The following is a 27,361-nucleotide window of genomic DNA, read 5'->3' as shown; positions in this document are numbered from 1 at the left end:
ACATGGCAAGCAAATACCCCTTCTCAAATGTTACAAATGCTACAGTACCACCAGAACCGAATTAGAGAGGAACACGATCACGAACAGAGACGTATGAAAGACACGAAAATGAAAGTACTAGTTGCTCAGTCTGTTCCAACAGACGGTCAGAAAAAGGGTACAGCACCGCCAGGCCATTCTGCAGCTCCCGTTAAAGGGAATTGCAATTATTGTAAACAGCCAGGTCACTATATAAACGAATGTGCCGTTCTGAAATACAATATTGCTACTGGCAGGACGAAAGAAAGACCGCGTCCTCCTAGACAAGAAAATGTTCCCCAGAATATTCCGCAGAACACGCAACCTCCACAGCATACACAACAGACAGTAGCTGTACCCCAACCCCAACCTATTGCTGCCACGCAACATGTCACACAACAAATGTACCAGTATGCACAGTCAGATTACCCCGATTACCAGCAGTACTCATGAAACAGCCTAGAGAGGGAGGTTGGCTTGCCTCTTATTGAGGTTCCTGTAGATCAAGAGGGTCCCTATGTACATAGTCAGGTATTAGGGAAAGACAGAAAATTTTTGATTGACACAGGGGCGAGCAGAACTACCATCAGTCATGACGAAGTTCCAGGGGCACCCCTCTCAGGCTCACAGAATGTTTCCCTGGGTTTTTCAGGAAAGCCTATTGTTAACGAAGTGTCAAAGCCAGTTTCCCTAGAAGTTGGTCCATTGTCCCGTACTACAGACTTGTTACTTACAAAAGCATGTCCTGAAAATCTGCTTGGTATTAAAACGTTGAAAGCACTAGGAGCAGTAATATGTTGTTCTCCGGAAGGAGTGAGATTGTTTTTACGTGATTTCAAAGGTCATTATGTGTTGAGAGATTTTGATCCAAGATTGCAAAATGTACCACAGCATTTATGGGCACAAGGTCCAACTGATGTAGGTTGTATGCACATTACACCTTATCTGTTACACTCAAGCAAGGAGTTGTACTACCCCGAATCCGACAATACAAATTGCCACCCGAGGCTGTAGCAGCCTTACTGAAAATTATTGATGAACTGATTGCCCAAGGGGTAGTTATAGAAACTGACTCCAATGTATGTAATTCTCCAATCATTCCGATTCTTAAACGAACCGACCCAAATGCACCACCAGTCTACCGATTGGTGATTGACCTTCGAGAATTAAATAAATGCATCATTCCTCAGTACCCAGTAGTGCCAGACATCTCTTCCTTATTGACTGCTATTGAGTCCGAAGCAGCGTTCTTTACTGTAATTGATCTTAAGAACGCCTTCTTTAGTGTCCCCATTCACCCGGAAAGCCAGTATCTTTTCGGATTCTCTTTAAATGGCCGAAGCTTCAAATTTGCACGTGCACCTCAAGGGTTCACAGAAAGTCCTAGTATTTACAGTCAAGCCCTGAAACGACAACTAGACGGTATTCACATGCCTACTGACACTGCCCTGCTGCAATACGTTGATGACCTGTTAGTAACAGCATGGACCGAACGTGACTGCGAGCGCGCGTCACTGACAGTCTTGTATTTCTTGGCTGAAAAGGGGCTTAAAGTGTCCCCTTCGAAGCTACAATTCTGTGCTCAGCAAGTGGTATACCTTGGGCACTTGCTGTCCAAGTGGGGGAGACAGTTGACACCAGACCGCATCCAGTTAATTGCACATCTGCCACAACCCAAGACACAAAAGGAGGTACGGGCCTTCATTGGCCTCACTTCTTACTGCAGACAATGGATCCCTCAGTATGCATATCTAGCCAAGCCACTCATACAGTTGACAACACAGGAGGCAGCGACTTCGACTGTCCTCCCTTGGACTCAGGAACACACACAAGCTTTTGACGAATTGAAGAAAGCTTTATGTCAAGCACCTGTTTTAGCGACACCATGTTACAGCAAACCTTTTACACTTTTTGTCTCTGAACGCGATGGCACAGCATTATCCGTGCCTACACAAGATCAAGCAGGAAAACACAAGCCTTGCGCTTATTTTTCTAGTACATTAGATCCAGTGGCCCAGGCCCTGCCTGCGTGCCTCAAATCAGTTGCAGCAACAGCTCTAGCAATCAGACAAAGCGACTCTATAGTGTTAGGACATCCCCTGACAGTACAAGTCCCACACTCCGTGGAAGTTCTTCTGAACCAAACCCAGACACAACACTTGACCATAGCAAGACTGAAAGGATATGAATTGACATTGTTTCAGCCACACATAGAGATCAGACGTTGTAATACCTTAAACCCTGCCACATTGTTACCCTCGAGCACAATTGACCCGACACCACATGACTGCGTGGAAGTCATCAATACTGTAACGAAACCCAGACAAGACTTGACAGACATTGCATTACCCGACCCAGACCTGACACTTTATGTGGATGGTTCATGTATGAGAACAAGCACAGGAGAGTTAGTGGCCGCCTATGCAGTGACCACTGAAACTGAAGTCATAGAAACACATCGTATTGACACATTGTCTGCTCAAGCAGCAGAGCTCATTGCTCTGACCCAAGCCTGCATCCGAGCCAAGAACCTGAAAGTAAACATATATACAGATTCACAGTACGCATTCGGAGTTGTTCACGACTTTGGTATCCTCTGGCAAGAAAGAGGTTTTTTAACTTCTCATGGCGCCAAGATACAGCATAGTTCCCTCATTCAAGCTCTATTAGAAGCTATACACTTATCTGCATCCATTGCTATCATGAAGTGCAAGGCACATACGAAAGTCACTGACACCATTTCCCAGGGTAACGACCTGGCAGATCGAACAGCTAAGCTCACAGCTCAGATTCAAACAGACATACCGACAGATCCGACAAAGACTGAAGTATCGTCACAGACACATTGTATGACAGTGAAGGATCCCACTCTAGATGTACTCGACATACAGACACATGCCACTCCAGACGAAATCAAGAAATGGACTGAACAAGGAGGGATCCAGACAGATCAGGGATGGATGACGAAGGGAAGAGCCACATGGTTCCTCCCCGACTCTGTGGTTCAAGTTATCATTAATACAGCACATAGTCCAGCACACTTAGGAGAAAAAGCCATGTTAGACAGCATTCAGAACCTCTGGTTCAACAAGCATTTACGTGCAGCAGCAAAACAGAAAGTGCGTACCTGCATGATCTGTTGTCAGTTCAATCCAGGCAAAGGCATTCCCGTGGAACAAGGTTGATTCCATCCTCCTGACCATCCTTTTGAAGTCCTCCAGATGGATTATATCCAGATGGACCGATGTAGAGGATTCAAATATGTCCTCGTAGTTGTATGTGCCCTTTCCAGATGAATTTTTCCCGCGATATGGTTTGCCCCGTGTCGTGTACTCAGATAATGGACAGCCATTCTCGTCCGAGCTTATGAAACAGGTATCACTCCTGTTAGGTTACCAGTGGAAATTTCACTGTGTACGACACCCTGAAGCAGCTGGTTTAGTCGAGCGACACAACCAGACTCTGAAAACACGATTAGCGAAGGTCTGTGCAGAAAAAGGTGTAGATTGGATAGTAGCCCTGCCAGTTGCCCTCTTCTATATGCGCATGGTAGCTCATTCCAGAACCGGACTATCTCCCTATGAGGTAGTCTTCGGCAGACCTCCCAATATGTGGGGTACGCCTATGCCTCGTAAAATAACGGATGTCGACAGTAACATGCTGACAGATTACCTAGCTTCCTTGATGTCTGCACTACTATCTTGTCGTTCACAGGTCGCGGCTGCCTTCCCGGACAACACCCAAGTAAAACCGCATGAAATTGTTCCAGGAGATTTCGTCTACGTCCGCAACTTCGATCGCACAAGCCCTCTGGAGCCAAGGTGGAAGCAGCCAAAGCTGGTGTTGATGACCACGAGGACCGCGGTGAAACTGGAAGGCCGTAAGGGGTGGCTCCACTCTAGCCACGTGAAGAGATTTTATGGACTGTGTCCAGAGACTGTAATCAAGGACTGCCCCGCTAAAGACTCTAAACTCCCCCTGCTAGAAAAAACTCCGCAGCAGGAGTACCGAGCTAAGCTGAGGTCTAGTAAGTCAGTCAGCGTCCAATTGTTTAAGTCCCCCTCGGGTGAAGCGGTTAGACAGGTTTCTGACATGAATAAGATAGACCCAAGTAGTCAGAGAGATAGGCGAATCGAAAAGAGAGAACAATATTGCAAACACTTGCATAGCAGATGCATCATAACGTTAATTTTCATGTTTATTCTGAGCATTTCGATTATATGTATAAGCTTCATGTTACATGTTTTCTTTCCTCCTTTTGGTTCACATGCACATACTTTTTCTAATGACTCTGTAGAGCACACTTTCAGCGACCTGCCCCCTCATGAGCTGTCCTATCGATTAGCAATGCACAACAATACATTCATTCGTATGTTACACCACACTCACCAGACCAGCAATGCCACCAATTGCTGGGTATGTGGCCGACTCCCACCTTATCAGAAGTACAAGGGAGCTCTGCCCCTCTTTCCCTACCCGTTTACACATAATGGTTCATGTGGAGCATGGTTTGCTTTAATGTCTTCTTTAGACAGTAAGTCCAAAGCTTCCCAAGGCAATTGGATATGGGGGAACCTGAATACAGTCATGAATAAAGCATGTTTCCCAGACGCAGACGGTCTTCCCCAAAGGAGAGGGACCGATCTAGAAAATGAAGTGTATGAATTAGGTAACTTTTCCCTCAATCTCATGATCCTGAACGTCCAGTCCGAGACTAATTCGGACTTGCCGTTTATAACAGTTTTAGCAGTGAAAGGCGAATTATGCGTTAGAAAGAATGGTTCAGTACATCTAGGACACAGTGATTGTAATACTGTGGTCGAATTCAGCGATAAAGGAAAGTCTACTTTCAAAGCTTCTCGCCATTCTTATTTTATTTGTGGTCAGACAGCTTATGTACATCTGCCCCCTGATTGGGATGGGACGTGTTATATTGCGTTCCTATTACCACCTGTTTTTCTAGCCCCACCTGATTATCATCGAAATACACGCCTTATGCATGTCAGACACAGAAGAGACCTCCCTCCTGTTATTGATTATTCCGAATCAGCATGGGACCAGTATAAGGATTATGTTAAAGGATACTTCTGGTTCATAGGTCCTGTCCAGAACAGTAAAATAATACGCAGGTTAACAAGAACCCTTGAAGTAGTAGTGAACGAAACTACTTTTGCTTTAGGTAACTTGACTGAAGAGCAGTCTGCTATGAGACTTGTTGTTCTTCAAAATCGCCTTGTCCTTGACGTCATCCTGGCCGATAGGGGCGGGGCTTGTAGAGTGATCGGATCCAGTTGTTGCGTGTTTATTCCTAATAACGCGCCATCCGTGTATAAGGCCATAACACGGCTCCACGAAATTGCTCATCTGATACACCAGAATCCAGGCACCTGGACTTGGTCCGGTTGGCTCTGGAGTGTGATGTCCGCCTGGGGATGGAAATTGTTATCATTCCTAGGAATAATACTGCTTATCCTATTCAGTTGTTGTCTCTGTCTGCAATGTGGGCCAGCGATTTGCGGCTTATGCGCCACAGCTTGTATTCCCCGTCCAAGTTCACGTTCTCGTTCCCGAATGAAGAAAGAAGAACAAATGATGTTATATGAACAGATAGATGGTCTCATGAGAATAGACATATCCTAAAGGGTGAAGTAGGGGCCAAGGAGGGAATGAGGAAATATACATTTTTAGGTAAACCTATGTGTCCCCCACTCGCACCCTATCCAAACACACGTGTCCCATGTATGTCATGTAATTCCTTTTCCGTGCCTGCTAGAAAGACGCATATGCATTTGCGTCCAACTTTAACATGTCAGTTATACAGTTCTCCAAGAAAATCACGTTAATTAGGCTTCTAGGCCTATGGTGCCAACGTCTTTACATGGTACACTTTTGAATAAAGCACACGTTTTCTCCATGTTTTCTGGCCCAGCCGAGCCAGACCCTTAATCGAGGCTCCGAGTTCTTTTCTGTCTCTGAAAGTTGCAGTTTAGGTATGCATCCCTGACCTCTACCTTACATCCTGCTCAGACGAGCGGTGCCCGGCTCGGCCTGGCCTGCCTGCCAAAATAGTGTTTTACCTACAAGTTATCTGCTCAGCCTCCTCGAAAACACATTCCAGTCTAGTGAAATAGGTAAACATATTCCCGGCTGCAGAGCAAAGGGCCCTGCCTTCCTGTCTCCATGCAAGTAATTTACTGCCCCCGTTACCATGGTAGGCCCATGGCCCCCGCACTTTGCATGAAGATCCATATGCACGTACTAGCATTCAGTGATGAACGGCCTCTCCCCGAGAGACCTTTTACTTCAGACGCTACATCCTCTGAACACAAGATACCAGATATGCTATAGGTGCAGGTCGTTCTGACATCCCAGACATTAGTCTCCTCTACTAGTGCTAAAGTCAAAGCCCCCAGCTCTCCCCAGTTACACGTCATGCTCAGTTGCGCGCGCATGTATGCCAAAGGTTTCTGCTGATTCTGCAAACTTTCTTTAAGCATCCACCCACATGTGACGTTTCTTGTGACGTTTCTCTGACATGTCAAGTGCCCGCCCACGTGTACGCCTTCTTACACGCCTCCTGTTACGCACATGTGTTCTTATCTCTCTTTTCACCTGTTACGCCTACTGTATTCATTTCAATTATACTGTTTTACTATATATAATGTGTGATGTTAATAAAATGTTGAATGTCCCTTCCTGAACCTTAGTGGTGATGGAACCCGATGTCCCATGCCTCGAGGCATTTCATTAAAGCCCTTATGACTCAGATACCACGGACTCTGCCTCTCATTTGATTGAGCTATCCTTATTATCATTTAATGCATAGAAAAATAGTCTGGTAATTCTATTTACCACAGGACTCAGAACAAATATTGTGATTCCAAAGGTAACACAATCAAACACAAAATGCTTTGGGTTCGAGTCGCAGAACTTAAAGAACGTTTGCCTCTCGTGAATGTAATTCTTACTCTTGGTCACCAGCGCTTAAGAGTACACGCTGTTGGTGACAGTCTTGCTGACGAAGCAGCAAAGACAGCAGTGGTGACATATTTAGTATCAGCAGGTACAAGATCCAAAAGTAAGATTGATGATGACTTCTTGGCAGCCATAGCTGCAACAGCGAAGGGAAGTGATTACCCAAGAGGTTTCCCTTCTAAATACTCTTATCATTTAAGTCCTGATAAAGTTCCCTATCTGAGAATTAACGACTTTGGTGACAGATTGATTCCCAACGCGTACGGCAGGCTCTCCTTGATAACAACCGCTCATGAAGGCATGGCCTCTGCCCATGCAGACGTCTCAGCTACTATCACTATCTTGCAGCAACGTTACTGGTGGCGCGGATTGTACAAACAGGCTTGTGATTATAGCCTTACTTGTGACATTTACCAGCCGATTAAACCTTCAACTGCTGCGCGTCCACCACAAACACAGCTGTACATATCTAATAAACCACTTTGGTGTGTTTATTTAGATCACTGCAGTTCTTTCTCCTCAGATACTCTGTATAAAATCACCTTAGTTGCAGTGGGTTCATGCACTAGCTTTCTATGACTCTGGCCACAACGCAGTGCTGATGCTCAAACTGTCATCAGGGATTTGCGTGTCTTTGTGGGAATTTTTGCATGTGGCACCCTCCATTTGGATCAGGGTCCGGCATTCGCCTCTTAAGGCGTACAAAGAAGACATGAGGTCTTTGGGGTGCAGGTCAAATTTTTGTCTCCATACCGGCCTGAGGACAATTCTGTTGTGGAGCGAATGAACCGTGACTTAAAGCAATCCTTGACAGTTAGGATTTTAGGTACTGGCAGAAACTGGTTGGCCTATCTGTATAGCCTTCGACGTGCACTTAATAATCTCCCTAGAAGGTCTTTGGGTGGGCGGACCCCATACGAGATGCTCTTTGGCATAAAAATGTTTGTCCCGGACCTTGAGGGTCTAGACATGGCTGTGTCTGCCGCATCCTTTGATGTAGGTGATCATTCTGCTGTATTACAGAACGTACAAGAGACTCAAGACAATGTTGCAAAGGAACACTTGCCCTCCACAACAGATGCTGCACTTCCAATTCCGGTAGTTGGCTGGCTACCTCGAGTCGGTGACCTGGTCTGTGAGAAGGTGGAGAACAAGAAGGAGTTCAGCCCCTCATATCGAGCACCAGTTCCTGTACTTTGCGTGCAGGGTACAAGAACAGTCATTTTATCTCCATTTCCTGGTCGCAAGGATAATAGGTACATCTCCATTGACAATGTCAAATTACAAAGAGTGGCCGATTCTTCTTAGTATGTCTCCAGCGGTCTCTTGTCCAGCAATGCTGAGAAATTCTGTTTTGGCCTCGGCAAACACCATCAGGCCTGACATTGCCATTCAGATTCATACAGGAAGAGGTGTGGCGCCTCGGCTAGGGCGACTGACTCCGGAATCTGGGGATCACGTTCGATCCCTGGCACTGGCCGCAGATTAGCCCAGCACCATGTGACTCTGGGCAATAGCTTGCTTAATCTTCCCGACAGCCCCCAGCGCCTGGAGACCCTTACAGGTGATTGTGCGCTTTACAAATGTGGATTATTATTACTGTTACTAATCCATTATTGAATCCACTGCCTGGTGATCCCCATGAAGATACTGAGTATACCTATCTCACAGATGTGTTGTTGTCTGGTGTGCAAACAAGTATAGTTGACCAGTCCCATATTTCATTTAACACTAACTCTACAACATCGAGTTCCCCATCGAAAATTTCTATTTTTGCTGTTTGGTTTAAAAGAAATTTTTTGATACCCCCTTGGACTTACATTTAGCTGGTGCTTTCTCAATTTTTTTATTCATGTCAATTGTATTTGTATTTGTATTTGTTCGTCTAGTGAATGGAAATTATGTTATAGAAATATCTACAATTAATTTAATTGATTAAACTTTAGCACCCCACTCCTCGTCCGACATCATGAAGAGGGACCAGACCTTTGTCAACATCACTGCTTGGCCTGTTTTAGACGGGATTGTGTGAGATGCTGTAAAATTTCAAATTCATGGCCCTACAGAGGTTATTAATGTGCCCAATGTACTTCGTGTTTCTGTGGGGGATGTTTTGAAACATACGTTCTGATGATTGGGATGTTTAGGCCGTAGAGGCTCTTTTTTCTGATTTGAAATATTATGCTGCATTTGATGCTGAAGATTTTTACTTTGACTCTGCAAATTATGCAGACTTATTTTGTTACCAGCACTATGGCAATCATTTCCTGCATAAAGCAAACACGTTTAGAAATGTGGCTAATTATACACAATGGTAACATTGCCCAGCTCTGAAGGCTGGACAATGCAAAGTCCTCTTCCAAAGTTAGACTCACCCACACTAAATTACTGTATTCAAAGCCCTTTATCGATCAGTTAGCTATAGGGGGCTATGAGTTGTGGAAAGATACAATTGAGCTTAAACGTGTTTGGAGTTCTAAAAGCTGGCAAGTGCAAGGCACTGAAGCTTTGCATCGTGCATGTCTCATCTCTAACCACATGTTGTTTCTGAGCTCTAAGCTTTCACAAACTACTTGCTTTGGATTGGCTACTTCTAAAAAATTGAATGCCCCTTCCATTCCTGATTTGGGGGAATACCCTACATGGTACAATCACACCGATAGGTCCCTTGATGTAAATTGCAGTCCCTAATAACAATTCCCCCATTAATATTTCCAGCTTGGATCCTCACGGTTGGTTATTATGACAGAAAAGTTCAGATTCATGCCAGCATTGGTTTCTGGGCCTGGCCCCAGGCTATGCTCAGGTTAGGGTGGACCCCCGTTTTGAAAACGCCCATTCTGTTACAACCTTTTCATTAGGCAAATTATGTCAGAACTGGCTTAAACATTCCACTTTGGCGTCAGTTAAACTTCATTTGTCCCAATTGACTGACGATGTTGATGTGAATGACTCTGTTAAAGGCCCTGTAGGAGGCAGGTCCAAAAGATGGGTATATGCTATTTACAACGAAGTTTGGAAATTGGCTCAAGTTGAAGCTGCTTCTAGATTAAGGGCTATTGATCAAGCTAATTTAGAAAAAGTGCCTGCTGTCGTTCACATTAGCATTAACACTCTTTCTTCCAGAATTTACACCTTGGATAATATTGTGTCATCTGTTGGGGATATTGTACAGGATGAAGTGTCTGTTTTGTACCATGGTCAAAATCAATTACGATCTATAATGCAGTTTGCTTGGACTTTACAAACTTTAAAGTCTGGAAAAGTGCCTTGGGTCTACATGAATACCTCATCTCTGTTTTTTACCATTCAATCTGACTGAAAAACAACAGTTTATGTCCATGAAGGATGCAACATATTCACTTTTACATATTGAAAAATTAGAACCTTTACCTTTTTCTGTTGCTGAATTAAATTAAACTGTATGGCTCATTCATGGGTTAATAAATTCAGTTCATTTATGAAACACTATGCCATAGGTAGATATGAACCATTGGAAAGCGCCTATCTCCATGAAGTTTGGACTCTCCCATTCACATATAGGTGCCTGAGAGAGGGTAAAGAAGTTTATTTGAAGGGCGAGGAGTGCACTTTTACACCTGATCACTCACTGGTTTGCAAGAACATACAATTGCATGGCTCATGTAACATGCAAGCCCCAAATTCAGCTTGCATTTTAAAGGGTAATCCAGTACCAGCTATAACATCAACTTTCACGTTACTAGCTAACGGTAACTATTTACTTTTAAATAATGAAGCTTGCTGCGGTATGCTGGCAGGGATTCCATACACTGTGACCGTCTCCCAACGTGTAGTTTGCTGTAAAAATGTGCTTTTCCCACCCCCGCATGGGAGACTCGAGGTATCCATCTGGCCTTCCATTCCGACCTTGAAAGCAGAGTTCAACAAGATGAGCAGAATAACGTCTCTATTGTCCCAAAAAGAAGTTGCCATTACTTCTTCTTGTGAAACATTTGTCCTTCACGTGGCTAACACCCGCACTGAGGTGGATGCGCTTTTAAATACTAATCTCCCACTTCATTTTGGTGCTTTGATTCACACTATATTCAATGTCTCGTCAACAACTGGCTTGGCGCATTTTTTCAAAGTTGTGAGCTCCGGTTTTGTGACTTTGTTCCAAACAATATTTGATGTGATACCGGCATTTTTTCATTCTTTTTTTTCCAGCATCTTCGGCGGGTTTCCATTGATTCTTGCCTTTGCTGCCGGTGTGCTGCTGTTGATTTGTTTGCTTAGGAATGGCTGCACAATCTGTGTCACAAGACAGCCTGCCCCGGCTGTTCCAGCTACGCAACCGGATGCTTGAATACTATGAAACGCGACCTCTGGCTACCTTGAGTGCGGCTTATGGATTATCCTTCCGGTTCTCGTACTTTACTTGTGTGCAACCTGTTTTCCATTGCCTGCATTGCTGTTTTGAATGGGCTTTGAATCTGTGTCTCTGTAATATGGTGTCTCCTGCCCCGGATTATGATCGACTGATGAGTCCCTAAGTGGCTCATGTGTTGGACTTTTCTGGTATCGGGATTATGGCCTGCGCAGCGGCGCATGGAGTTCTAGGGAATTGGAATATATGTGCGGCTGCACATGACTTCCTGGCACGCAGTTATCCCGAAGAACACGCAAGTTGTCCTCTGATGGTGCTAGAGGCTCCAGCTATCGAAGAACATGTATGTTCCTTTAATTTATTAAATTGGATGGCTCAATTTTTTTCTGATGATAATAATGACTTCCTCTTGGAGGCTGTTGCAACATACTGTGTCTAGACGCTGTTGGATTAAATTGGCACTCGTCCATCGTCAACACGTACAGAACTCGATAAAAGAAAAATATCTTTTTTTTTTCTTTCCATGATGGGTAGTATACCGCCCCTTCCTGTTTTTTTTCTTTTTTCCTTACAACTTCGAACTTATCACTTCCAATTATCCTGTTTGGCAAATAATGAACTTGGTTCTGTCCCAATCGAACTTGAACTCTTCGATTCCTAAATTGCTTCCTTTCTTGTTTGTGGTCCGATCAGGAGAGGGTGTAGTGAAGACAGGGTTCTGCTTGCACACATTGCTATGTTTGCATAAGAGTATTAGAAGTTTAAATGCCATTTTGCCACTTTGCAGCTTTTGCACACAACACTACATGTAACTGTTGTTGTAAGTTAACCCCTTAAGTGCTGCGTCGGTGCGTTGGCCGACGGCAGCACTACCTCCCCAGTGCTGCGCACGACCATTGGACGTCCATTCAGCACTAGTTCCAATGGACAGCGCAGCACTGGGGAGGGATGTTTGCGCGCATCTAAGGTGTTAAACTGCTTGATTTTCTTCACATGAGAACGGTCTGTTTTTCACATCCTAGACTTACACCGCGACCTTAGTCTTTACACTACGTGCAGAAGTCTTGATGGTCATAATAACAATGTATGCCGTGATTCAAGTTGATCGGCCCACGCTCTAGACACAACACGCACACAGCTGCAACCAACTGAAATTCTAGTGCCTTTAATATTGCACTGCATGCATGATTTGGGCACGTGGAGAAAAAACCTTTCCAGGGACAGAAAGCTTTGCTGATCCTGAGATGTTATTCACCTCTGCTGATCTTGGAGGTATGGGGCTCCCCATTTAAGCCTAAGAGACCTTCTATTCTTATAAAACCTAGTTCCTAGCAGGGGAGGGTGGTTCACAAAGTGCTACACAACCTGTTTCCACTATCATTGTAACATGATTTCTCCCTTTGTGTTTTATGGAACTGTAACAATGCTGATAGTTTTATTTGTAATCATATGCCTGCTTATGTTAGCCAAAATACTGCATCTTAGAGCATGTAGTTAAAAATAAATATTTTAAACTTTTCCGTGTCTCTGATTACTCACGTTGTGGCCTGGTATGAGAATAAAAACGAACGAGTGTTCTTGATTCCCACCATTCCTGAGAGTACCCTAAGACGCTTGTTCTGGGTTGTCTAATCATTGGTAGCTTCGCTGTAGTACGGAGAGCTAATGAGACACTGATGCTAGTCGGATAGGGGTTCTGGGTACTTAGAAGAGTTCTTTGGTACACCATAATTCACTGAGGTCCTGGTTTCCTGTGCATAGTTCTGTGCATGAGCAGAATCCCTGCACAGCAGGTGTTCACGGACAACACCACCGCCATGTGGTATTGCAACAAACAGGACGGGGTAGGGTCATGGACCCTATGTCAGAAGGCCCTCCGCCTCTGGACATGGCTGAAACATCAGGTCATATCCCTGGTGGTTCAACACCTGGTGGTTTCCCTGTACGCCAGGGCTGACAAACTCAGCCGCAGGTGCATGATGGATCACAAATGGCGTCTTCACTCGGAGGTGGTGCAAGGTCTATTTCGACAGTGGGGAGAAACATGGTTAGATCTATTCGCCACCGACGAGAACGCGTAATGTCAGTAATTTTGTGCGTTGAAATTTCCAAGGCGGCACTCGCTTGGCGGCACTTTTCATCGCGAGTGGAGTTGCGGTCAGTTGTACGCCTTTTCTCCTATACCACTTCTGCCCAGAGTGCTGAAGAAGAGCAGGCGCAACCGGGCCCAAGTCATCTTTGTGGCTCCGGATTGGGCACGAAGAGTCGGGTATCCCGACCTGCTCAACATGGTCATCGATCCTCCGACCCGTCTGCCTCTTCGGGAGGATCTTCTGTCGCAGCAACATTGAACGGTCCTCCATCGAACCTGTCCAGCCTCCACCTCCTTGCGAGGAGATTGAGCGACGGCAGTTGACATCATTTGACCTGCCTCCCGAAGTCCGCGATGTAATCTTTTCAGCCAGGCGTCCCTCCACTAAAACGGTATACACCTGCCGGTGGAACTAATTTCTGGTATGGTGCACAGCAAAGGCTGTAGATCCCCCCTCTGCCTCTCTTTCTGAGGTTCTCTTGTTCTGCCTTTCTTTGGCCCAGCAGGGCTCTGCTCTGGGCACTATCAAGGGTTATCTCTCAGCCATCTCTACCTTTCTTCGGCTTCCAGATCAGTCTTCTCTTTTCAAGTACCTGGTAGCAAATAGTTTCTTGAAAGGCATAAATCATCTCTTTCCTCCTATTCCCTTTGTTATGCCTCAATGGGACTTAAACCTGGTTTTAACTTATTTAATGTGTGCTCCCCTTGAGCTGCTTAACAACGGTCCTTTGAGGCTTTTAACTCTCAAAACTGCATTCCTGGTAGCCATCACGTCTGCCAGATGAGAAAGTGAGCTCCAGGCGCTTTCTTCAAAGCCTCCTTTTCTATCTGTGCATCCGGACAAAGTTGTCCTTAGGACCCGTCCATCCTTCCTGCCCAAGGTTGTCACTGCCTTTCACATCGCGCATACCGTCACTTTGCCCACCTTCTTTCCACCTTCGCATCCTTCGATGGAGGAAGAGAGGCTCCACCGCCTGGACCCAAAACGTGCGCTCCCCTTTTATCTGGATCGCACTAATCAGTTTCAGGTGGATGCTCAGCTCTTTGTGGAGTACATGGGCGCCAAGAAAGGTTGGGCCGTACACAAGCGAACTATCTCCCGATGGGTTGTTTTGTGTATCAAAGCCTGCTATTCTCTGGCAAAGGAGGAGCCTCCAATTGGGCTGCGCGCCCAATCCACCAGGGCGACGGTAGCCGCTACTGCTCTTGCGATCCTCTGAATCACATCTGTCAGGCTGCTACGTGGGCATCGCTGCACACGTCCACCAAGCACTACTGCCTGGACAGTCAAGTTCGGAGAGACAGTTTCTTTGGCCATTCTGTTCTCCAGGACTTCCTGGTGTGATCTTGGTTCGCACTCCCACCTTCGGGGTTGGTATTGCTGGGGTATCTATTCTAAGGTAAGGAATCTATAATGAATGAATGAATGAATGAATTATCACTTATATCGCGCTAACTTAGCCCAATGGGCGTCAAGGCGCCTAGATCAAATAAAGAAACAAGCCAGGTCAGACAGCAGTATCTCATTGATAAGCTCTGGTGAAATACAAGGTTTTCAGGGCTTTTTTAAACAAATCAATAGTGGGTAAAATTTTTAGTTCCATCGGAAGAGAGTTCCAGAGCTGAGGAGCGACGACAGAAAAAGCTCTTGCTCCCCATCTGGTCAATCTAGCATGAGGCACTACCAATTGATGTAACCCGGCCGAACGCAGGCATCTTGTGGGTACATAACGGGTGAGCAGGGTACCAAGTGCGTCTACAGAGCCAGCCGCAAGAGCTCTATAAGTGAGACATAGGAGCTTAAAGGAAATTCTAAACTGGACAGGTAACCAGTGGAGATCTCTCCTAGCGGTAGTGGCAGATGATGCTATGGGAAGGGCCAGAACGAAGCGCGCTGTGGCGTTCTGTACAACTTGCAATCGATGGATAAGGCCCTTGTTGGACTCCACATACAGAGAGTTACAATAATCGAGCCTGGAGTCAACAAGAGCAATTGCAATCTGTTTGCGCGCCTGAAAGGAGAGATAATGAAGGATTCTCTTTAAGATCCTGATAACACCCCAGCAAGTGGCCACGGTCCTATTCACTTGGAGCGTCATGGAAAGTGAGGTGTCAAAGATGACGCCGAGATTTCTGGCCGATTGGGAGGGAGTGGGGCAGATGCCAAGAGACGAAGGCCACCACTCGCTCGACCACATGTGTTGGTCTTTACCATAGACCAAGACCTCTGTCTTGTCGACATTCAGCTTTAGGGAGTTAAGAATCATCCACTCCGCCACACACTGCATGCATGACCTAAAGCTGAATACGGATGTACTGACAGAGTGGGCCAGTGACACCATGATCTGGGTGTCGTCGGCGTAAGACACCACCTCCATCCCCTGCGATCTTACCAGTCTGGCAAGGGGGGCCACATAAATGTTAAATAGGGTCGGACTAGGAGCCGACCCCTGTGGCACCCCACATTGCAATGACTTGGCAGGGGAGAGGAAATCTCCAAGCATGACTCTCTGTTCTCTGTCATGGAGAAAGGAGTTAAGAAGACTCTTGGCTAACGTACTTCTTTCAGATGAACAAGTTACTTACCTTCGGTAATGATATATGTGTAAAAAACATTAGTTTGTTATAGATTTTTTACCGCCCCACTCATCCTCCCCGTTCTGCGAACTGATTTCTAGGGTTAAGATTATCCTTTCATGGCCCTAGTTTTGTGCACCTGTGGTCAGTGTCTTGCATAGCTCTGCGTTTCCGGCACGGAACGTCTTGTACAGACCTGACGTCAGAGTGCGCGGGTGGCATCTAACTAGCTGCCGCAACGACATCCCGGCAACACGACGCCATCGACAAACTCGGAGCCGACCGACGCCACCTTCCGATGCGCAGAGGTACTGCTGACAAAAAACTTTCTGGATCCAGTCTGACACCTGGGGGTAATTCTAAGGTAACTCAATCTATAACTAACTAATGTTTCTTACAGATATATCGTTGCCGAAGGTAAGTAACTTGGTCAGGGATCTGTGCCATGTCAACTCTTCACTTTTCTCTGCACCAAATCATGCAGCCTGCAGTGACAGTGTGGGTGTGTGTATCAAGGTGCAGGGTCCCTAAGGCTGGTACAATAGGTGCTGCAGCATTTGGAGCCCTTCCCTGGTCACAGTATCCTTGTTACCCATGACACATTTTACAATGGGCTTACCTGTGGTCAAGGAGATCCCAATTGTGGAAACAAAGGTACAGTCTTGGGAAAGAAGACAGGCTCTGGGAACCTGATTGGCAGGGACCCAGGGTACATCAAGTCAGGTTGCATCAGATGTCAGGCAAAAAGTGGTGGGTAACCATCCAAAAAGGGGCACTTTCCTACACAGGTGATGACTCTGAATACAGTATCTTGAGACAGAGGTTTTGGTGGATGGATGAGGTATCCACGGATATGTAGCTGGACTAATGCCTGGAGAGATGGTAAAAAACTAGAGAGCTTCAGTGCATATTGATAGTCAGACTGACCAAGCGACCAAAACAATGAGACAGCAAATGTTAGGTTTTGTAGTATTCAATAAACATAACCTGGCTATGCAACACAACCAAAACCCAGAGAATGTTTCTATCACTGTGCTCTGGCTCTCAAGAACAACGATCAACTAAATGCAAAAGTTGGACGGGTCTTCTCTTTTTTAGCACCCTGTGACCCTGTAATATATTCGCCCACCCAGTAATGAGGGTTCTTTAGCTACACTTGTTTATCTCTATGACGGTGAGAAGACAGCATTATCCGGATATTTTATTGCGGGTAAAAAAACATTTAGAACAATAGGTTGATAAAACTATGTCCACTTTACGTTTATCCTTGTAATATTAATTGCCATTTTGTTTTCCTAAGCATTATTGATAGGAATTGAGGATTTTGATTGGCAGAGTTTACATTCTTCCAAGTGGGAGCCACAATCCTAATCAGGGTAAGTCAGATACATAACCAAAATTAACCTGTTTAACCTGGCACCTTGGCACAGAGCAGTAAGGCATAACTTGAGAAGCAATGTGTAAAGTAGTTGTGCACACTTAAAACATAGCAAGCCAGTGAAAACACCACGAAACTGTTTTAGAAGATTAGTAATAGGGCTGTTCCTGTCCCCACACAAAAAGCTGCATACTTTCATGTAGTGCATCAGGAGCCAGAGATAGAAGGCCAGGGATCTTGTGAGGTTCAAAGGTCTCTTTGAAGTTTGCCTAATTCAAAGACTACAATGGGCACAAGTACTGGGCCTCTGACACCATGTACGCAGTTCACTTTTTGTCCCCTCAGGAGACTCTATCAAGAGGAGCTGCACAGTAGGAGGTACTGCCACTTTGCTAACTGTTTTGTTGTGTTGGCCTGCTGATTGCTGTGCTGCCAGGAGGGACTGCCACTTTTCAACTTGCTCTGCTGTGTTGGCCTGCTGCCTCTTGCCTGCCAGTGAGGCGGACTGAACCTACTCTCAACCACGTTTTGAATCCTAAGTAACTCCAAGGTCTTGCTGGCTTGCCCCCTGTTCAGAAAGTCTCAGGACCATCAAAGACTTCTTCCTCCCTGCCGTGGGACTCCACTCCATGAGTCCATCAGTGGGACCTGACAAAGATTAGCCTGTTCTGATCGCCAACTCAATTTTTGCTTCCTTTGCCGAAGGATAAAGCGGGCAAGAAATGCAAGGCTCCCGCGTCAGTACAGCTTTGCCCACAAGATTAGTGCAGCGTGCTCTACGTCCACAAATTATTTCCAGGAAGCTACAAAGCATGACGACGTGAGTCCCGCTTCTGAGGCCCGCCGACACCCCCACAGCTCAGCTCTTGCATCGATACATCGTACCTTGGTTTCCCTAACATCGGCGGCCCTTGTTCGCAAGATACTGTGTATGATGAGATCTGTGAGGTCCCTGTGATTGTACTGCACTTTCTCACAGCTAGCTGAACTTGCCTCAGTGCAACGGTATTACTTGACCGGTTGGAGACTTCCGTACTAGTGACTATGGGGCCTGCTTTTCAGATATCTTGCAACGCATACCCGGCAATACACTGCTTTGATCTTACACAATGTAGCCCATTCAGCGAGGCCGTAAATAACCTCCCAGGTGTGAGTGTTCTCTCAGCACTTGTATCTTTCAGCACTGTGTTGACCTTTATACTTTTATACATGCATAACTTATTGAATTTTTGTCGTTTGGCCTTGTGTTATTCAATAATGAGTTTCAGGTGCATGTGTCAGCCCTTCCCTCTCAATCTAGCTCGGTGAGCCACATCAGCCTGGTGATGGGCCATCAGAATATGCATGGCACACCTCAGCTCCCTTTGTGTGTGCGCTTTCTAGAGGAAATGCTCACAGCCCAGCTGCCAACCAACCTAGACATGTATTTAGAGACAGGCAGAGGCACAGACAATGTAACCTTTCTAAAAGTGCCATTTTCAGACTTGCAATTTAAAATCCGACTTCACCATAAGTTGTGATTTTATTTCTTTAATTAAGAAACACCAAACTCCAAATCTCTATCTTTGCCCAATTGGAAATTAAACATAAAGGCTGTTTAAGGCAATCCCAATGTTAAACTTGGGAAGAGATAGGCCTTTCAGTAGTGAAAAACGAATTTAAGAGTATTTCACTACCAGGCCATGTAAAATTTTTAAGTACATGTCCTAATTTTTAAATACACTGCCCCTGAGGCTGCCTAAGGCCTACCTTAAGCGTTGCTTACATTGGATAAAAAGGAATGTTGGTGCCTGGCATGTAGGGTAACCACGTCGCAATGTCAGTTTAAATCTGCTCACACAGGATCTGCATTGGCAGGCCTGCATCATGTTTGAAGGACTACTGAATGGGTGGCACAAGCTGTGCTGCAGACCCACTAGTAGCAATTAATTTTAGGGCACTGGGCACATATAGTGCACTTTACTAGGGACTTGTAAGTAAATGAAATATGCCAATTATGAATAAAAAGGCAATGCTTGGGTTAACCCTGCGAAAGGGGCCGTTCCCAACATTCATCAATCATTGTATTCCACTCTTAGCACTTTACTTTGTTACAAACGGCGATCCATTGCTGAATTTTATTTTGGAGCCATTTTTAAGTGGATCACATTTTCTTCTATTCAGTATTCTTCTTATCCACTGACTTTTTACGGGGGGAATGTGTTTTGTGAGCCCCTCCAAACCAACATAAATTATTGCTAATTTGCGCTTTTTGATCTAGAAAAAGCACAGTCTATACTGATAGCAATGACAACTACTATATTTTTTGCACTACAACGGTATTAATTTGTATTGCCCGAGTAAATCGTGCTCATTTCATAAACCTCCGAATCCCTTCTGAGACTCGAGCCTGTTTTTCACAAGCAGCACACACATCTCGACAGAAGTCACCAAACCATTTGAGCTATCTGACCAGGAAGAATAAATGAAACTAGTCGAAGAACAACTTGTCTTGCTGTTGCTGACCTCAGCAACTAAAACTTATTTTGGGCGGAATCACAGAAATGTAATCTTAAAGTCTCCACCTGGGGAGTGATGTCGCAACAATACATCAAAAAAGCCAAGCAGACTTCATCAAACAAACCAACATCCTAGATTACCTACTTGTTGGTAATTTTTAAGGTTGCAGGACTGGGTAAAAAGAACAGGTGTTTTTCTCTGTTCTGCATGATACCTTCATACAGAACCACGAGTAGTTAACAACGTCAATAGTAAAAACACAACTACTCATTCTTCACAAAATATTTGTAAAGGCTGTGTATTCTTAAAGAAAAAAATCCAGCAGAGGTAGATTTTATTTGGAAAAAAATACAATTAAAAGCAATCTTTAAAAGAAATCTCTTGCAAAATGTTGTGACGGGAAATATTCTTCTACAAAAAAAATCGAAAATAAATTGCACTGCTGATGTTTTGTGACGTTGATAAACGTGACACCTTTGATTGTAAACTTCAGACATTTTTCTTATTATATTTAAAAATATCATTAACTCCTATACCGTGACAGTGTTAAATATGGGATTGCCACTCAGAACCGTTTTGGGTATTGCATTTTAAGTGCCAGGAAGATGTCTTACCTGTTTTGTCAGGTCCTCAATTATCATGAAATATTTGCTGTAATCACGACCAGACGAACCAGAAGTGCCCCGAGAGCGATGTTTCTCATACCAAGCCTTGATTTTGTTTTCCAGCTCAGTATTGGCAGCCTCCAGGGCATGCACCTTGTCCAGGTAGGAGGACAGGCGGTCATTGAGATTCTGCATAGTCGCCTTTTCCCCACCGAATTGTAGGATGTCAGTCGCATCAAAGCTACTTCCTCCAGTGCCCCAGGATTCAGCACCTTGACGACCACTACCAAATTCCCCACCTCCAAATTCATTAAGTCCTGCTGCACCACCACCCACTCTTCTTCCACCACCAGAACCACCTCCAGATCCAACCCCTCCACCTAAGCTGCCATGGAACCCTTCTCCTACCCTGCCACCAGAACCAGAGCGCTTGTTCCAGCCACCAACCAAGCCTCCCCCTGAGCCACCCATACCACCACCAATACTTGCAACACCACCACCTTTTACAGATGTTTTGATGGACCTGCTTCTCGCAACGTAGATAGACATAATGCTTGAGCGAAGCTGAGCCAGGAATCTGAGGCAGTACTTTACGAGAGCTTTTATATATACCCCTTGGCCATTTCCTCGATTGTAAATAAAACACTGTTTGCCAGCGTATGGTCTGTTGGGCCACGGTGTAATTAGATTTCGTCTCAGACTCTCGCGTCTATTGTCTTTAACCATCTCTTTGGGGCTCTCAATCCCCAGGGACGCTTTATGCGCCGCTGCGTAATTGGGTGGAGCGCACCCAGACAGCATACTTTGATTCTAAGCAATGCTTTTGACGATGACTCATCTGTTTTGTCTTATTTTATCTTCAGTTCTCCTGCCATTATATATTTCTCACTGCCATCCACCCACCTTGCCCCCTGGCAGCTACACAGTCTGCAGTGCTATGTGGGGTATATTGATACTCTGTGCATGTCAACAGAATTAAGGTGGCATGCTGAGGCCTTTCTCCTGAGCCAGTTCTTCGTACTGTATGGAAGTAGGTGTGACTTGTCCGCAAGGAAAGATGGCAGACAGAGCCTTCTAGGACTTTAAAGTTTCCCCATGTCTTCCCCGTTGAACAGTGTAAAGCCTCCCTAGTCTTCATCCTCTACAGTGCAATTGTGCCTTTTGACTTTTCCGCGTTTAAATATGTTCCTATCCAAGCAATGTTGACTTCTGCTCACTGTTATAGCCGAGTTTTTTATCCATTCTTATTTTCATGCACAGTAATTATTGTTTAGAGACAATGTGAGGGTTCACGACGGTTGAAATTTGACAAGCTCCTACAGTTGGGAGAATGTGTGCTGTAAAACTGTTAAGCACCTATTTCTCTATTTATTTATTTATTTATTTATTTTACACATTTGTAGAGCGCTCTGTTACCCGGAGGTGTCCTGGCGCTGGAAGGATAGGCTGGTGTGAAGGAGCGTGCTTACAGAGTGAAGAGCCAAGTTTTAAGTCCTCTTCTAAAGACCATCAGGTTCTGAGTCTGTCTGAGCCCAAGTGGGAGTTTGTTCCAGGCCTCTGCCGCTCCCAGAGAGAAGCTCCTACCGCCCCAGCGAGCTTTTTTTGTTCTGGGGACTGTGGCCAGGGCCAGTTGTCCTGACCTCAGAGTTCTAGCTGGTTTGTGCCAGTGGAAAAGAGATTTCAGGTGCCTGGGGCCTGTATCGTGGAGGGCTTTGAAAACCATGCATACCGCCTTGAAAATGATTCTTTTACGGATGGGTAGCCAATGAAGTTTTACCAAATCTTGAGATACCGAGGAGAATTTGGGTGTGTCAGTGATAAGGCTATTCGGGCTTAACAGAGGCAAGAAGACACCCAAAATGCCTTGAGGCTACATGTCCCTCTTACTGAAAGTAACATTCAGGCAAACGGAGAGTAGTTACAACAGGGAGCTTAGCATTCTGATTGGCTGGCCAAACCTTAGCATCTCATACGAGATGTTAACACTACTTAATCCAGTTTTAAGTGTGTTCTATGCACTTACCCTCTTTTCTGTTGCCCAACTCAAAAATATATATTCTCATTTCATCTCTGTTACCGAATCACAACCTCATCTGCAATATGCCCACTTCCTCTCCTGTATATATTTAACGGAGGTATTTAAATTCTTCTTTCATGCCACTCCTCTAATGACTTTTAGACAATCCATCAGTGCCTCTCTGTGCATAGAATGTGTGCGTCATCTGGACTGCCAGTGATCCATTTACACCGAGTTTATAGAAGGGGTTCTGAACCAGTGTGTCAAACTGGTGATGAGATTGTCCTGTTGGATTTCGTGATGGTCATAAAACAATATTTGTATTCTGTAGGTTACACCTGTCTGTATGCAGCACCTCATTCCCTGTCTGTCTGAATTACCTCGAGACATGGAAAAGTCAATTTTATAAGATTTCACTAATTTCTCTGTTCCGTGTAATTAAAATCCACTGCCCTTATTTCAGTGTTTTTATTTACCTCCAGAATGTTTTCCCGTCCCACAATCGTAACTCTGCACGTGGCCAGCTTAGTGTAGGTTAGTGAAGATTAAAGGACGAAGGTATTTAGTTTCTGCTTGAGATAAAGAATATCAGGGTTGAGCTGAATGTTAGATGGTAGTACCTTCAAGAGGCTGAAACCCTTCCTACAAAAAACTAACTTTTTCTGTAAAGAAAGTGGTAAGAGAAGATTTTGGTCAGCAGACTGAAAACCAACAGGGTGGATTTGCTTACAGAGGTAACTAGTGGCTAGCCTTTGTATGTTACTTCGAATTGGGGAAATGCATTTGAACTGGATTCTGACCTCCACTAGATATCAGTGAAGAAACGTTCGGAGACTCTAATTTCCAAAATTACACTCTTATGCCCCGTTGCATGATTATATTGCCATTTGCAGCACAATATAAATGCAAGAGTACGAGAAAAAAAGGACAAACAACAAAAATATGAACAACTATTGTTCACAGCAGTTGTGCTACAATGCAAGGGTGCGAGGGAAAAAAATAATTTGAGCAACTGTTCTTCACAACAGTTGTGTTTGAAATACAACTTTATCTGATAGAGACTTCTAGCCGCAAATTCCTTATCTTGGAATATCCCCAGGTGTCAAACTGGATCCGGAAGATTTTCGAGCAGTAGCCCTGCACACAAGTAGGTGGTAACATTACGCTCTCCGTCAGCATTATCAGCACAGGAAATGACATGCCTGGTACCTCTATAGGTGACACCATTGTGCACTGATGTCAGTTCTTTCCTTTCTGTGCCAGGTAGCACTGATCCAGTCTGAGCTACCGCTCAGTCATTTTTTGACTGGTCTTTTTCAACTTCTTGTTGACTCTTTTTGAGATTTTTCATCGCTTTGTGTGGGGATGTCACCAAAGAAACTGGCTGGTTTCAAATCATGTGGGGCCTGTCATAAGCAAATGTCTGTGACAGGCCGTTACTTGGTAGGTTTGTGGTTCCTGGAGCCAGGACACAACTCCAAGGTGTGTGAGGACTGCCTTGCCATGCACCCCAAGAAGCTGAAGGAGCGATCCCTCAAGCTCCTTACCGCCTGACATCGGTCAACTCTGCAACGCTCGAGGTCCGGTTTGTGTGGGAGGTCCTGGGACCATTTGCGGAGCCCATCCCAAAGTTCATCATTGCTTTTGAAGTCATCGAGGAAGTCCACAAACACAAGAAGTTGAAGAAGTCCTAATGTTCTTTGACTTCATTACATCCGTCGAAATCATCCGACGAGAAAGCATCAACACTCCAGGGCCCGCGACTCGGCAGGGCCTTTTCCTGAGTCCGCTCTGCCCTTTTCTAATTGTCCTAGAGCAACTCCCACCCAATTAAAATAATTTCATGAGGCCACACACCTCATCCATGTGTGTCCAGGCCCCTCTGGAGCATCTTTGGGCTCCACAGCCGCTGGTGAAGCACCTACTGGGACCACAGGAGCAGGTTCGCCCTCAGCACCAGTCGGGCCCTAGGGATCCTTTGCTGGATCCAGCGCAGAGCCACCAGTGAGACCTTCATCGGCATTTACTCTAGTTCTGACGACCCTGGTGCCGGTGAGACCCCTAGGCAGCATCATCTCCATCCTTATTCCGGACTATGACACATAACTGGCATCTGGCATCGACCGAGGAGATTCTTCCCGTAGCGGAGCCAGGGCTGGTGAGATTCTGGATCTTAACCTACCCTGAGTTGCAATCAAGACTAATGTCATGGTGGAGATGCTTCAGCCGGGAGTCACCCCTCAGAACCCTTACTCCCATTTAATGAAGCCCTTACAGATATCCTACTTTGGGCCTGGTCCATGCTCTTCACAGGGGCTCCTGTGAATTGGACAATAGCCCACCACCATTGCCGTGCTCCTGGAAATCCCAGTTTCCTTACCTAGGACATCACCCTGGAGAGCTTGGTGGTCCAAGCCTCCTCGTCCCGTATCCACCTTGGCACATTCCCTACCACTCCAACAGATATGGAATCAGAGAGGCTGGACACCTACGGTAACTGAATGTTCTCTTCCACCAGCCTGGCACTGCGGTCTGTGAACAGTTTATGCCTCTTACGCTGTTATTCCCATAGACTATGGGATTCAGTTAAACAAGTGCTGCCTATGGTTCCGAAGGAGGCCCGGGCCATAGTCTCTCAGGCTGTTGCCAGAGGGAGGGATGCAGCTAAGTTCATCATCTGATGTGGACTTAACACGACTGACTCGCTGGACAGAGCAATTTCATCGTCTGTGGCCTTGCGGCACCACACCTGACTGAGAAAATCTGGCTTTTCAGAGGATGTCCAGACTTTCCTCATGGATATGCCCTTTAATAACTCTTGCCTTTCTTGAGACATGGCTGATGCAGTGCTGGATCTCTTTCAGGACACAGGGCTATGGCCAGGTTCTTGGGCTCATCAATGCCTTCCGCCCATTTTGTTGTCATGAAAGGGGTCTCCAACTGCACCCAATCCTCCCCCCCCCCCCCAGCCACCCTGGCTAGCAGACTTCCCAGGCTTTCTGTGGTTGAGGGCGTGGCCCCCTTAGATCACATGGGATAGGCAGCCAGCGGTCGGGTCAGTCCACCACACCCTTAGCCGCCGCTACCGCCAGGCATCTTTAGTCCGCCCTCAAACCATCAAAGACATCCAGTGGGAGACAGGATATGCCATCTCCTCTCCAACTGATAGTCAGTGACATCAGACCGTTGGGTACTCAATATAGTCCAAAGGGGCTACTCCCTCCACTTTAAGACATCCCCCCACCCATGACACCCACTTACGATCGGCTGACTGAAGGCCATCTCTCCTTGCTCATCAACACGTGCAGGTTCTCTTGGTCAAGGGAACCACAGAGAGGGTGCCTGCATCAGAAGTAGGTTGTGGTTTTTATTTCAGCTAATTTCTGGTGCCAAATGAGGGCAGAGGTCTTCAAACCCTGTGGATCTGCACCTTCTCAACCTCTTCTTGAAAAAGAAGAAGTTCGATTGCCTGAGTGATTGGGCATTTTTTGCAGGGTTGGGCGTGGGTAAGATGTGGCGGAAATATGTCACATATGCGTGTGTTTTCCCGCCCAACACGTCATCGTGACTATCTCAGCAACGTAAGCGAGGAACACATAGCGTATAGCGAGTCTCTGAGAGCCCTAAGGAAGGAATGTAAGAAAGCGGAAAGTGTGGAGAAGAGAATACAAAAGTGGGGATAAATTAATCTACCTGGCTAAGATAAAGCGCTATCATAAAGCCATCTGTTCTGCGCGCGCTGAGTTTTACGCTAATGAAATAAAATCTAGCTCTAATCCCACAAAATGTATATTCAAGATTGTTAATGAGCTTAAGAGTAATAAAACCGCTCTACCTAACTTCACATCTGTACAGCAGTGTGAGGAACTCGCGACCTTTTTCGTGGAAAAGGTACGAAAAATGTATAATTCGTTTCCACAGCGATCCCCTGGCTCCACCGTCCTAGCGATCAGATATGAGGACTATCTCATTCTAACAGCGATTCCGGAGATCTCCAACGAGGAGCTCACCAGACTTTGTGGTAGAATCAAATCCGGGTCTCCTTTGGATCCCATGAGACCAGCCCAATTTGTTGAGTCCCTGACGCTCTTCCAGCAGTCGTAAGGTCAAATACTCAATCTGTCCTTTTCCATGGCCAGTGTCCCTGTGAAGAATTTTAGACCTATCTCCCTTCTCCCGTGGGTTGCCAAGATCGCAGAGGCCCATGTCAACAATGTTCTATCTCAATAACTGAGCCTTCATAACATTCTGGACCCGTCACAAAACGGTTTTTGGCCGGGCCACAGTACGGAATCGGACCTGTTAGCCACGACCGAACATCTTCGGACGATCTTGGATGCCGGTCAAAGTGCAGCGCTGATCCTGTTGGATCTTAGCGCTGCCTTTGATACGGTGTCACATGACATTCTTCTTTATCGTCTAGAGGCAGCAGGGATCTCCGGAACCGCCCTAGAGTGGTTCAGATCATTTTTGACTGATAGATCTTTCCGGAGTCGGCCCCGCCGTTCCTTTCTCAACCCCATACCATTGGTCATGGGGTCCCCCAAGCCTCAGCACTAAGCCCGTCCCTGTTTAATATCTACGTACAGCCACTGGTAGCGGTGGCAAAAGAATGGGACCTAACAATGGTATCTTATGCTGATGATACCCAGCTTGTTATCACCTTAGCGGAAGGGCCATCAATATCGGCCACTAGGTTCAGAGATGGGATGGCAGCAGTGGCTAAATGGATGGCAGACAACTGTCTACAGCTTAATGCGAGTAAAACCGAGGTTTTATTGGTTGGCAAGAACACCGCCCTTTGGAATGAACATTGGTGGCCGGCGTCTCTGGGGTCTATGCCAACGCCAAA

At 45.7% G+C, this 27,361-nt stretch overlaps 1 protein-coding gene across 1 annotated transcript in view; it reads right to left on the bottom strand.

The window, feature by feature from the left end:
• The window catches only part of LOC147717253 (keratin, type I cytoskeletal 12-like), a 73,340-nt gene extending 52,424 nt beyond the window's left edge, over positions 1-20,916 (bottom strand). Inside the window, 1 exon segment of the mRNA XM_086920500.1 lies at positions 20,502-20,916. Coding sequence (XP_086776626.1) covers positions 20,502-20,687 — 186 coding nt within the window. The 5' untranslated portion in view covers positions 20,688-20,916.
• Between the last annotated feature and the right edge of the window lie 6,445 nt (positions 20,917-27,361).

Source organism: Lissotriton vulgaris, chromosome 5 (assembly GCF_964263255.1).
Source record: "Lissotriton vulgaris chromosome 5, aLisVul1.2, whole genome shotgun sequence".
NCBI classification, from domain to species: domain Eukaryota; kingdom Metazoa; phylum Chordata; class Amphibia; order Caudata; family Salamandridae; genus Lissotriton; species Lissotriton vulgaris.
This window is presented reverse-complemented; position numbering and strand designations above follow the sequence as displayed.